This window comes from Onychostruthus taczanowskii, unplaced genomic scaffold (genome assembly GCF_017590055.1).
Source record: "Onychostruthus taczanowskii isolate IOZ18803 unplaced genomic scaffold, ASM1759005v1 scaffold24, whole genome shotgun sequence".
Classification (NCBI taxonomy): Eukaryota; Metazoa; Chordata; class Aves; order Passeriformes; family Passeridae; genus Onychostruthus; species Onychostruthus taczanowskii.
Window position 1 is genome coordinate 1,017,755 of NW_024499684.1, and position 13,272 is coordinate 1,031,026.

Genomic DNA, 13,272 nt, shown 5'->3' on the forward strand with positions numbered 1-13,272 from the left:
CCTCTCACATCCCTAAGTGGTTCTGTGTGTGTGTGTATATAAAAATACACATATTTAAATACAGCAAGCTGTGGTTGGTGCCATGTTGGCCCCGTTCCGTGCCTCCCTGTGACCCTGCCTGTCCTTGTCTCTGCTTTCCCATGCCCAGGGCTGAAGGCTTCTCTCCAGAGGCTGCAGCTGGAATATGTGGACGTGGTCTTTGCCAACCGGCCGGACAACAACACCCCCATGGAAGGTTGGTGGGAGCTGCCCTGAAAGGGTTAACCTTCAGAGCCTGATCCTGGCCTAAGGGCTTAGGCTGAGGAGGGCAGGAAGTGGAAGACAGTTAGTAATCAATTGTTCAGGTGTTTAGTTCAGTTTAAATTGTTCCGTTTAAATGTTAAATATCTCATTTTGGTGGCCAGCTCCATGGAAGGTGTCCCTGCCCAGGCAGAGGGCTGGAATTCGGTGTCCTTTAAGGTCCTACTTAAGGTTTCAATGTCTACCCTGCCACGACATGAGTTTGTATGTTTTTGAAGGAAATGAAAGTTTCCTTTCTGTCCCAGGAGTGACTTTAACGTTTGGAGTATTTCCTTTTCCCAGCTCCTTCAGACAGAGTGGATTTGTGGCTGGGTTTAAGGCAGGTGTCTGTGGCAGGTGGCTGTGGTGGGTGGTCCGTGGGAATCAAACAGAGCTGCAGCTCTGCCAGGAGTGCTGGTACCCATTTCCTTGGATGTGGGGCTGTGCCACCCCGGGTGACCCACAGGTGCCACCCAGTGCGGGTCAGGGACCAGCCTGGGATTTTAGGAGCTTCTCCAGGAGCTGCTGAGGTCAAGGAAGGCTCTGTGTTGTGTCTGGGAGGGAGCTGTGACCTCTGTGCTCGTTCTGCTGTCACTGAGCAGTGTGGAGGGGCCCCTGTGCCCAGGGCACAGCTGATCCCACACCCCAGAGCCAGCCCTGGCAGCCAGGCACGGGCTGTGGCGCTGGCTGAGGCTCCAGCAGGGTGAAAAAAGGGATGTTTCTCTTATGAATGGCATGCTGGAGACACTTCCCATCTTCTTCCTGCCTTTTTTATGGATCACCTACTAAGGCACTTCCCTCCCAGAGCATCTGCTGGGCCATCTGTCGGTGCTGCTTGCTGAGCCACTCCATCCTGCTCAGCATCACACAGCCTCAGCTTCTCCCACGGGGAGCCATGGAGCGCCTTGGAGGGCACCTTAAAGCTCATCCCATTCCCTTCCACTGTCCCACGCTGCTCCAGCCTGGCCTGAGACACTTCCAGGGCTGGGGCAGCCCCTCCTGGAGGAGAAGGTGACCTGAAAGTGTTCCCTACTCGTGGCATCACCTGTGGGTCAGGCTGGAGCAGCCAGTGCGCTGTGAGCAGCGGGGCACAGCCACATCAAAACCTGGAATGTCCTGTTTGTTTTCCCTGCCTGCTGCTCCTGGGTTTGTCCCCTGTCCCTCTGCTGGCAGTGCCCCTGGGCAGCAGCACCAAGGAGCAGCTTCTGGAGATGCCAGAGCAGATCCCTCTGTCCCCAGGCTGCCCGGGCTCTGCTCCTCCCCTGGGGAAGGAGCAGATGAGCATCCATGGGGATTTCTGTGCTGGCAGCCACTTGGGCCTCAGGGCACCTGGCAAAGCTGCTTAACCTAAACCCCCGAAAGGTATTTAATGTTCTTAAAGGTCTCAGAGCAAATTGAAATAGTTTTCCGTTGTAAAAGCAGGGAATGCTGGAGGCAGGGGGCAGCTGGGGATGAGCACCTTGGGCAGCCCGTGGCACGTGGGTCTGGCTGTGCCCCCTGTGCCCCAGGGCCAGGCAGGGGGCTGAGGGCTGCCCACCCTCCCTGGGGCTGGCTCAGCCGTGTGAGGGCTGTCCCTGCCACCCTGTGCCACCCCAGCCCCTCGATCGGGGACCTTGGGGACAGCTGCTGGGACGGATCCGTCCTCTCCACAATTCCCGTGTGCTCCGTGCCTCGTTCCTTGGGGTGAAATCTCATCCCCCAGCTGGGCAAGCAGCTGCTTTTCCTTCATCCCAAGGGGCTCTTCCAGCAGGGCAGCTGGAGAGGAGGGTCCCTGGGGTGTCCCCACTGTCACAGAGCCAGGTGCCCACGGCATGCCCAGCAGCCGGGCACAGCCTGGCACCAGGAAGGAAGGTGACAACCAGGGAACTTTAACCTAGTTCAGAGTTATTATTGTCATGGTGCCACGGGCTGTTGTTTGGGATTTGAAGCATTGATTTATATTAAAAAAACCCAACAACTCCTGTTCTTAGGTGCTGCCATTTGGGCATCCAGCTGGAGGACAGGAGATCCAGCCTGTGCCCTTCCCAAATCCCATTGCTGTCCCCTGGCTCTCTCAGCAAGGAGATATATATATATATATATATTTAAATACTTTCTGAGTTGACTTGGGGTTTTTTTTTTTGAAAGGAGTAGAGGCTGGAGAAAGGAAAACAACCCCAGGCTGAGATGTGTAAGAGGCGTGTGACGAAATGTTTTCCAAAACTCCGAAATGGTGGTGGGGCAAAAATAGAAAACTAAACCCAGGGAGAAGCTGCTGAGGAGGGAGGGAGGAAGGGAAGGATCATTTGCAGGCTTACACTGATGGTGGTAGGAAATGAAAAACAATTTTGAATTAAATATTCAGGTGGAGCAGCTTGAAATTGCTCATTAATTGAATTCTGGAGCTCTGGTCAGGTGGAAGGTGTCCTGGCCCACAGCAAGGGCTTGGAAGAGGAAAATCTTTAAGGTCCTTTACATCCCCAACCAGTCTTTGATTCGATGTTTTCCCTTCACTGGAATGAATTGGTATTTTTTCAGGAAGAACTGGAAGTTTCCTTTACATCCCAGTGCTGGCTTTGAGGCTCTCTGGGGTTTTTATTTCCTTTCCCTCATTGCCTCGGATAAAGTGGATTTGAGTTTGGGTTTGAGGCAGGTCTGTGTGTGGAAGCAGGGTTATAAATGGAGCCTTCCCCCTCGCAGCTGCCTGGCAGTGCCTGCAGGAGGATTCTCAGCAGTGCCCAGCTTGGCACTGGAGCCTGCTTTGGGGCAGCAGTGCCTGCAGCCCTTAGCCCACCCCTAATCCCCAGGGATGTTCTGGGCACCGCAGGCTCCAGGGCAGCCCCTCCAGAGGGGTTTGGGTGGTCAGAGCTGCTGGGGTGGGTGGGCAGTGCCCGCTGACCTCGAGGTGCCACAGGCAGCAGTGCCCCAGAAGTGTTTTCTTTCACTTCCCACAGAGAGTTTAGCTCATTTTCCCCATTCTGCGGGCAGTGGTCGCATCTCTGCTGCAGCCCTGTCAGAAATAGGGTTTATTGCCACAGCCAGGGCAGGGCTGTGGCTGCTCCTGGGGACTGTGACACAGGGCAGGGATGGATGGGATATTGGGAAGGAATTCCTCCCTGGGAGGGTGCCCAGAGCAGCTGTGGCTGCCCCTGGATCCCTGGCAGTGCCCAAGGCCAGGCTGGACATTTGGCGCAGCCTGGGACAGTGGGAGGTGTCCCTGCCATGGCAGGGTGGGACTGGATGAGTTTTTACATCCCTTCCAACCCAAACCAGTCTGGGATTCCTTTAAACTAAAGTTCATCAGGGATTTTTCACCCCCAGGCAGGTGGGGAGGTCTGAGGGGTGCAATCCAAGATCCTGTCCAGGTGTGTGTGGCCTTGCAAGCTTCCATATCCCAGAGAGCAGCAACGGGGAGCGTGGCACTGCTGGGGTGCAGAGGTGACACCTGGGGGTGACAGGGCCCTGGCAGGGTAGGGTTCAATCAGCCATCCTTGCAGCTTTGTCCCTGGCATTCCTGGTAAAGAGAGGCAGACCCAGATATGTGCATTCAGGAAGCAGATTAAAAAAAAAAGAAAAAAGGAATTTATTTTGAAGTTTATTTTTCCGCTGTGCTGCCCTCTTGTGTTCTGTTTTGGGGGAAATGTCCTCTTAAGGCTGTGGTGGGCAAGAGCCAGGTGGGAAAAGCAGTTTTGAACCAACTGCAGGGTCACTGTCTTGATGTTTGCACTGAAAGTGCTTTTCCAGCCACACCTGGGCAGGAGAGCACAGCAGGAGCGAGCTCAGGACTGTCAGTGTGGGGTGTTTGGAAGTGGGTTGGGTGGAAACGTGGCCTCTGGGCACTTCTCACACTCCTGTTTTTGCTGTCCTTCAGAAATCGTGCGGGCGATGACACACGTGATCAACCAGGGCATGGCCATGTACTGGGGCACGTCCCGCTGGAGCGCCATGGAGATCATGGTGAGGAGCTGGGGGGTCATGGGGAGGAGCTGGGGGGTCATGGTGAGGAGCTGGGGGGTCATGGTGAGGAGCTGGGGGTCATGGTGGGGCCATGGGGAGCATGGAGATCATGGTGAGGAGCATGGAGGTGATGGTGGGGTCATGGTGGGGAGCATGGAGGTGATGTTGGAGTCACAGAGATCATGGTGAGGAGCTTGGGGGTCATGGTGGGGCTGTGGGGGTCATGGTGAGGAGCTTGGGGGTCATGGTGGGGCCATGGGGAGCATGGAGATCATGGTGAGGAGCATGGAGGTGATGTTGGGGTCACAGAGATCATGGTGAGGAACTTGGGGGTCATGGTAGGGCCATGGAGATCATGGTGGGGAGCATGGAGATGATGGTGGGGCCATGGAGGTCGTGGCATGGCAGCCCTGGGCACACTGGGTTCCACTCCATCCAGGCTTTCCACCTCAAATAATTTAACAGCCTGTCCCAGAATGAGCCCAGTGCTAATTAGGAGAAGATGGGCTGATGTGTGGGGGTTTGGCTGGTTTCTTTGGGTTTGTGTCATTTTGGTTTGACTGAAGTCCTTCAGTTTGATACCAGCCTGGCCCATGGCTGGATGGGGGTGGAATGAGATGGCTTCAGTGTCCAAAGCAGGCTGTGAGTCCAGGAGATGCCAGCACTGCAGCATCCTGCTGGTGCCACTTGCCCTTGCCGAGGGACAGCGAGCGTTGCCTTGGCCATCTCCTGTACCCCCAGAGAACGTGTCCTGCAGGGCATCTCCATTTTCTGAAGCGCTTTCTCCGCGCTTTCCCCTCGGCAGGAAGCCTACTCCGTGGCCAGGCAGTTCAACATGATCCCCCCCGTGTGTGAGCAGGCCGAGTATCACCTGTTCCAGAGGGAGAAGGTGGAGGTGCAGCTGCCAGAATTGTATTGCAGCTTTGTCCCTGGCATTCCTGGTAAAGAGAGGCAGACCCAGATATGTGCATTCAGGAAGCAGATTAAAAAAAAAAAGAAAAAAGGAATTTATTTTGAAGTTTATTTTTCCGCTGTGCTGCCCTCTTGTGTTCTATTTTGGGGGAAATGTCCTCTTAAGGCTGTGGTGGGCAAGAGCCAGGTGGGAAAAGCAATTTTGAACCAACTGCAGGGTCACTGCAGATGTTTGCACTGAAAGTGCTTTTCCAGCCACACCTGGGCAGGAGAGCACAGCAGGAGCGAGCTCAGGACTGTCAGTGTGGGGTGTTTGGAAGTGGGTTTGGTGGAAACGTGGCCTCTGGGCACTTCTCACACTCCTGTTTTTGCTGTCCTTCAGAAATCGTGCGGGCGATGACACACGTGATCAACCAGGGCATGGCCATGTACTGGGGCACGTCCCGCTGGAGCGCCATGGAGATCATGGTGAGGAGCTGGGGGGTCATGGTGAGGAGCTGGGGGGTCATAGTGGGGCTGTGGAGATCATGGTGAGGAGCTTGGGGATCATGGTGAGGAGCTGGGGGGTCATGGTGAGGAGCTGGGGGTCATGGTGGGGCCATGGGGAGCATGGAGATCATGGTGAGGAGCATGGAGGTGATGGTGGGGTCATGGTGGGGAGCATGGAGGTGATGTTGGAGTCACAGAGATCATGGTGAGGAGCTTGGGGGTCATGGTGGGGCTGTGGGGGTCATGGTGAGGAGCTTGGGGGTCATGGTGGGGCCATGGGGAGCATGGAGATCATGGTGAGGAGCATGGAGGTGATGTTGGGGTCACAGAGATCATGGTGAGGAACTTGGGGGTCATGGTAGGGCCATGGAGATCATGGTGGGAAGCATGGAGATGATGGTGGGGCCATGGAGGTCGTGGCATGGCAGCCCTGGGCACACTGGGTTCCACTCCATCCAGGCTTTCCACCTCAAATAATTTAACAGCCTGTCCCAGAATGAGCCCAGTGCTAATTAGGAGAAGATGGGCTGATGTGTGGGGGTTTGGCTGGTTTCTTTGGGTTTGTGTCATTTTGGTTTGACTGAAGTCCTTCAGTTTGATACCAGCCTGGCCCATGGCTGGATGGGGGTGGAATGAGATGGCTTCAGTGTCCAAAGCAGGCTGTGAGTCCAGGAGATGCCAGCACTGCAGCATCCTGCTGGTGCCACTTGCCCTTGCCGAGGGACAGCGAGCGTTGCCTTGGCCATCTCCTGTACCCCCAGAGAACGTGTCCTGCAGGGCATCTCCATTTTCTGAAGCGCTTTCTCCGCGCTTTCCCCTCGGCAGGAAGCCTACTCCGTGGCCAGGCAGTTCAACATGATCCCCCCCGTGTGTGAGCAGGCCGAGTATCACCTGTTCCAGAGGGAGAAGGTGGAGGTGCAGCTGCCAGAATTGTATCACAAAATCGGTGAGTCTGAACCTGCTGGGCCTTCTGGCTGGGGCATTCCCAGAGGGTAGGATGGCCTGGGGCTCCAGATGGGACCGGTGACAAAGCCAAGTCTCTATCTGATAGTGGCCTAAAAGAAAAACCAGCTTACTGTGCCTCTGATCAAGTATTGCTTAATATTATGTTAATAACTGAAGTACATTAATGAACATATTAAGTATTAATTGGCTTGGCTGCTCCTTACTCTCTGAGATTCACGTGGTCCATTAAGTGAAATAAATCCTTAAGCACATTCTTGCAAGACCAGCTGAGCGTTGCTGCCAGTGGCAACAGAAACAAGCAGCAATCAGTTTGCTCTTGGTTTAGTTTTTGACTGAAAGCTACATTTTTGCTACAGCTCTGATTTGTCCCACTCCCCTAAAACCCCCTTTTTCTGTTTCCTCTGCAGGGGTGGGAGCAATGACGTGGTCTCCCCTGGCCTGTGGGATCATCTCAGGGAAATACGGCAACGGGGTCCCTGAAAGCTCAAGGGCTTCACTCAAGGTATTTCTGGAGCACGTCTGAGTCCTGCTGCTTTTGTGAGGGCAGGAAAACAACAAAGGGGAAAGGGCTCCCTCGTGAGAAGGAGGGCTGTGCTTGGATGGATCAGCTCTGTTTCTCTGGCAACCACACTCCGAAGAGCAGCAGAATCTGGGTTAGAACCAGCTCAGGCTCCCCACGCAGGGAGCTCAGGGGGGCTTGGGGCAGCTCTGGGGGTGCTGGTGCTGTCCCCACCCTGCACTGAGGGACATCACCCGGGAGGAGGCATGAGCCACGGGCTCTGTGGTGCTCCAGGCTCCTCACTGATGTTAACCCTGGAATTTTGAGGTTGGAAAGGACCTCCAAGGTCACGGAGTCCAGCCCTGAATGGATGCAGCTGCTGCCACTTGCAGCCCCCCTGAACCACGTAGGTCCAACAGACTTGGACATCATTTCCCTGGGTACCAGCCTAGGCCACGGGGGTGCTCAGCCCCCCAGCATCCCTCCCGAGACCCCAGGCCAAGGTTAAGCCCACTGGAGACCTGGGGGCTGCCCTCTCTAACACGTTTTGGCATTCTGGTGTCACCACAACTTGGTTTCTCCACAGTTATCCTGATTTTATTCTTATGGGGGTTAGGGGGTCCAAAAAGAAAACTGGGGAGATTCCAGGTTCTGGAGTGAGAATAAAGCCAGAGAGCTGAGGACAGCAGGAGACATTCTGGCCGTGCCCTAATTGCTTTGGGTAGCCCAGCTTTGTGTTACTCAGCCTCTGCAACGTTCTGGGCTGGACGTGGCTTTTCAAGCGCTGCTATTTATAGACATTTATAGATTATAATTATAAATCGCCTCAAAGTCCCCGCTTTGGAGGCTGAAAGCTGATGGCCTGATGTGCTGTGGTTGCTCTGCAGTGCTACCAGTGGCTGAAGGAGAAGATCATCAGCGAGGAGGGCAGGAAGCAGCAGGGGAAGCTGAAGGACCTGTCCCCCATCGCCGAGCGCCTCGGCTGCACGCTGCCACAGCTGGCTGTTGGTGGGTGCCCGCACAGCTGGGCTGCTCCTGGCCCTCCTCAGGGCTCAGGGGTGCCTGGGGAAAGGCTAACACAGAAAATGGGTTCTCTTCCCACCATGGTTTGGGCCAGGCCTGCAGCTAGAGATGGGTTTGTTGTTTAAAAGGAGTAAAAAATTATTGGTCGTGCAGCGGTTTGGGGTAGAAAGGAACTTAAAGCTCATTTTGTTCCAGCCCCTGCCGTGGGCTGGGACACCTTCCACTAGGCCAGGTTGTTCCAAACCGGTCCAGCCTGGCCTGGGACACTCCCAGGGATCCAGGGGCAGCCACAGCTGCTCTGGGCAGCAATTAATTAAAGCAGGATTGTTTCCAGCAGCAGCACAGGCTGTGACTGACAGGGTCAGAGAGTCCTGGGCATCCCCAGGGGTCTCACCTCCCTGTTCCCCTGGACATCCCTCCCCCCACGAAGCCATCACCTTTGGGGTGCTGGGCTGGCAGACAAGAGAATGCTGTTCAAAATGAGTTTTGAGGGTTCTTTTCCTAATAATTATCTTTATGCTGCTGAGAGCTGAGGCTGGAAAATAGCACATGTCTGTCAGAAAAATGATCCCTGGTTCCACCTGCCAGCAGTGAATCCTTGTGATGGGGAATATCCAAACCCCACAGCCAGGAGAAGTGCTAGGGCAGGGAGCAGCCTCAGGATCCTGGAAGATTTGTGGGGTTTGATATTTGATCTGTGCATCTTCCCCTGGGTAGTGCCAGAGGAGCAAAGTTGAGGCAAAGAATGAGATTATTGTCAAGCAGAGACAGAGGCTCTGTCAAGCACCAGGGACTGGAGCAAGGCCCTGTCAGCCCTTCTGTGCCCTGAGCACCTTGTGCCTTTGTTCCCAGCATGGTGCCTGAGGAATGAGGGGGTGAGCTCTGTCCTTCTGGGATCCTCCAACCCCGAGCAGCTGATCGAGAACCTTGGAGCCATCCAGGTGAGTGCAGGGGTGGCACCTCCGTGGAGAGAGACACCCCCAGACCTCAGCACCCCTTCTCTCACTCAGCACAGGGCTGGCACTCAGCATTCTGTCTCAGCTCCATCCATGCACCCTCATCAGGCCCACCCCTGCTGTCCCCATGGCTTAGCACCTTTGGGGTCGTTGTCCAGTGACACGAGGGTGGCATCAGCAGCTTTCACGCACCTGAAAAATGCAAGTGAGTCCAGGGCATGTTGTGACAGATTCTGTGCTGCCACGTGTCACCTGCACCCACCTTGATTATTCCCTGCTGTTTTTCCCCAGTCAGAGCTTCCTCTGCCTCTGCTGTCCTTGCCCCAGCTCGTGTCCCAGTGCAGCCAGGCAGTATTCCACACACAAAGCTGAGAGGCTCTGCTGTGATTCTCTCACCAAGTAAAGATCCTCCAGTGGTTTTTTTCCTTTAAGGGAGAAAGTTATTAGATGAATACTTAATATCTGTCACACAAAAAGCCCAGAGGAAATGTACTTTGATAAAATCTAGGTTTCATTTTGGAACTATCTCGATTAAGCATCGCTTTCTTCCACCCCAGGTCCTTCCAAAGATGACATCCCATATTGTAAATGAAATAGATAATATCCTGGGCAACAAGCCCTACAGCAAGAAGGACTACAGATCCTAATGCAATGCATGAATTTCCTGGACTGCATGGTTTAGAAGTGCTCTGTACTCCAGTACAGCCCTGAGTTACTCTCATGAGAATCATTCAGCACTTGCTGCTCGGTGTCTACTGTCACTGGATCCTTCGAGATGTGTGCTCTTGCTACTACTCTGCAGTGAATTTAAAAGCACAGTTGATCTCTCTTCTAACCAAGAATAACCTTGTATTTTCTTACCTTCTTGACCGAGTTCATTAATTTTTACTTTACTCTTTGCACCTCATGCTTGTGCTGTGATAAACACTTGTAAAGCAAAAAACAAAAAAAAAAAAGAAAAAATTTATAACCTTCAGGTACTTGGTAATTAAAGAAGGATGTACAGCAAACACTTGTAAAGCAAAAAAAAAAAAAAAAGAAAAAATTTATAACCTTCAGGTACTTGGTAATTAAAGAAGGATGTACAGATCTATTTTTTCAATGAAGAAAAGCCAGATACAACTTCAGGTTTTAATAAAACCATGTTTGGGAAATCTCAACTATAAAGTTTCTTCAGGTTAACAGATGGAAGGATCAAGCTCAAACTTTGCTTTTTTACGCTGAATAGAAGCTCTAGGATTTCTTTGTAGTTGAATGAAGGCTGTAAGACAGAGAACTAGTTAGCAATTAGATAGTTCAGCTCCTAATTTTACAGCTGTTCCAGCTGTGGAGTGCTCCTGGGCAGCACCCTGGAGCAGTGCTAGGAAGCCCAAACACGCATGTCAGGTTACTGAACACGACAGCTCTGCAAAGTTCTACTTCTCCATAAACCTTAAGCCAAGAAAGCCATGATCAAATATTGGGTTTTGCATCTATAGAAACCTGCCTCTACTTCTGCCTGCTTGTAGACAGAGCTACTGCAAATTTCAATATTCAGGAGCTTTTAAGGATCTAGATACTATAAATATATACAATATATAGCTGCTGAGAACTGCAGGAACAATCAGGTACGTACTCCAAAAGGCTACCCCTGCTTCCACTTGCTTTGGAAACGGGGATAAGTAAATGCACAGACACATTTTAAACAGATTTTTGTGAGCATTTACAGGAGATGACAGGAAGAATTTACGTCCTAATTCGCCCAGCTCAAGCCCCCGTTGCACCTTCCCGAGGATTTGCTCTGTACCACGCTCTGATTTCAGTCTGTATTTCTCCCGTCCCTGCTGGGACACAGCTCTGTACAGTATTTGTAGGACCCTTGTACTGCCCCCTGCAGCGCTCACCTGGGCCAGGTGAGCAGCTCCCCACACCCGAGTGGTCTCCTCCTGTATTTGAAGCTGTGGTGTGTGTAAACGACTCCTGCTGTACATGAGAAATGCAGTCTGACTGGAATTCTGCTTGGACACAATAAAAGCATTTTGTGCATCTACCCTGAGAGCTGCAGGCCTGTTACTGACACTGGAGCTGCCCCGGGCCAGCAGGGCTTTGTGCTGAGGATGGGGGGTGCTGTTCCACAGGGAACATTCCAGGAGGGACAGGAGGGAGCTGGGCTGGCCCCGAGGTGCTGCTGGCAGCCAGTGCCCAAGGAGCACAGCAGTCCCAGGTAAGGTCTGTCCTGGCCTGACACGGAGGGGGCAGGGATGGATGGGATTTTGGGAAGGAATTCCTCCCTGGGAGGGTGGGCAGACCCCAGAGCAGCTGGGGCTGCCCCTGGATCCCTGGCAGTGCCCAAGGCCAGGTTGGACATTGGGGCTGGAGCACAGGGGGCAGTGGGAGGTGTCCCTGCCATGGCAGGGGTGGCACTGGGTGGGATTTAAGTTCCTTTCTAAGCCATGCTCTGTGATTTGGCCTGGAATGAGCCCAGTGCAGCTGTCCCCAGGTGACACTGGCCAGTCCCAGCCAGCTGGGGTGGAGCCCACCTTGCCCTGCCCTGGGAACAATGCTGCATTACCACTGTTAATTTCTACTGAGCTTCAACCATTCCTCAGTTAACAGCTTTATTAATTTAATATAATTATCCTCCCAGTAACAGACTAATTCCTGTTCCTCCCCCTGGAGGTACAATTTAATGTTCTCTCTTCCCCTTCTCATGTACTTGGGAATCCAATAATGTATTAAAACTAGATCAATCCCCAACTTTAATTGAGGAGATGACATTTTCCCTTACAGGCTCTGAGGGCAATGTGGGGCCAAGCAGCAACCCTGCTTCAGGTTAACTCCCAGCATTAAACTATAGAAATATGATTTCAGCGTTTTATAATGAATTTTTTATTTATCATTGCAGCTTGTAGTGGGGATTGCAAGGGAAAAACCAAACACCAGCTCTGAAACAAACAAACAAACAAAAAAAACACCTGGAAAAGTGAACAAAAATCCAAATGCCAACCAAAAAAAGCCCCAAACCTTTCTGTGAAGGCTCAAGATTAGGTTTTTTGCAGAACACAACCCACCCCACCCACCCACCTGCTTTTGTTTCAGGCTGTCAGTGCTCAGTGTTCCCTCTCCAGGAAAATTCTGACACGCTAAGCTCCAGGCCTCAGCAACTGTCAATACCAAAAAAGCCCTAAGAGAAGATGAAAAGCTGGTAATAAAAGACTCAGTGAGCCGACAGTAATGGCAGAAGAAAGTGCTGCTTCCAAGCACTTTGCAGACAGCAGATTTTCTGGGGAATACACCTGCCAGGAGAGTGAGTATAACATTGTCAGTTCAAGGGTTTGGGGGCTCTGAGAGCAACAGAGCAAAACCAGCAACATCCAAGTCCTGCTGCTCCCAGAGGAGCCAGCCTGGCTTGGAGTTGGCCTCTGGCTGTTTGGAGAGGGTTGTTAAAAATCTGCTTTATGTGAGCTAAATACTCAGCTAAAACCCATCAATTAGATCCCTTGTAAGAAGTGAGGCCAAGGAAAGGGAAATTGTCCAAGGCAGGCAGCAGCTTTAGGGAATGTGTCCTTCCAGTGCTGAATAGTCAGGCAGAAGGGATAAAGAAAATTCTATGTATTTAAGAGAAAACAGTTAATTCAAGAGTATTAAATGGCCAAAAGTACTTGAATTTGTCAGAAATAGAGCCATTACTGTCTCCTGCTCATCACAGTCTCCATTTTGCTCTATTTTCCATTTAATCTTATTGAAGCCAAGATTAGCAGAGTAATTGTTACATTAAATCAGATTCAAAACTTTCTTCTCTCTTTAGGATCCCAAGTCTGTAATGGCAGGATCTGTAACTGGAATTCCACTAATATCAGTAGAGTTTGGCATTTAAGTGAACAGCTGCTCCAGTGATAGCCAGAAAAGAAGGCACAGGATTGTCTGATAAATCCATTATTAAAAGCCAGCTAAAGGATCTTTCTTAAGCTGTGCAGGGAGACTGGCAGGGCTTTTTATTTATTTACAACTTTGAAGATTAATTTAAAAAAAGTGCATTCAAACCACTTCAAAAGTGTTCTCCTAGGAGATTTAGGTTTTGTCCTGACTCCATGTTACTCAAAAATGAGGAGTGCTTTTAAGGAATATGTTAGCTTGTAGAAGTCTCCTCTCTTCTGGAAGCAGAAAGAATTGACAAACCTAGATATGGAAATTCCCATTAAAAAAAGAAGAGAAGAATGAAAATACAAGGAA

General features: G+C 51.8%; 1 protein-coding gene across 1 annotated transcript in view; it reads left to right on the forward strand.

Annotated features, from left to right (window-relative positions):
- Positions 1-11,089, forward strand: part of KCNAB1 (potassium voltage-gated channel subfamily A regulatory beta subunit 1) — a 63,112-nt gene extending 52,023 nt beyond the window's left edge. The window contains exons 8-15 of the mRNA XM_041405961.1: positions 149-235; positions 4,130-4,215; positions 6,442-6,562; positions 6,990-7,084; positions 7,969-8,089; positions 8,957-9,045; positions 9,618-10,037; positions 10,120-11,089. Coding sequence (XP_041261895.1) covers positions 149-235; positions 4,130-4,215; positions 6,442-6,562; positions 6,990-7,084; positions 7,969-8,089; positions 8,957-9,045; positions 9,618-9,707 — 689 coding nt within the window. The 3' untranslated portion in view covers positions 9,708-10,037; positions 10,120-11,089. The remainder of the gene's footprint in view (positions 1-148; positions 236-4,129; positions 4,216-6,441; positions 6,563-6,989; positions 7,085-7,968; positions 8,090-8,956; positions 9,046-9,617; positions 10,038-10,119) is intronic.
- The last annotated feature ends 2,183 nt before the right edge of the window (positions 11,090-13,272 follow it).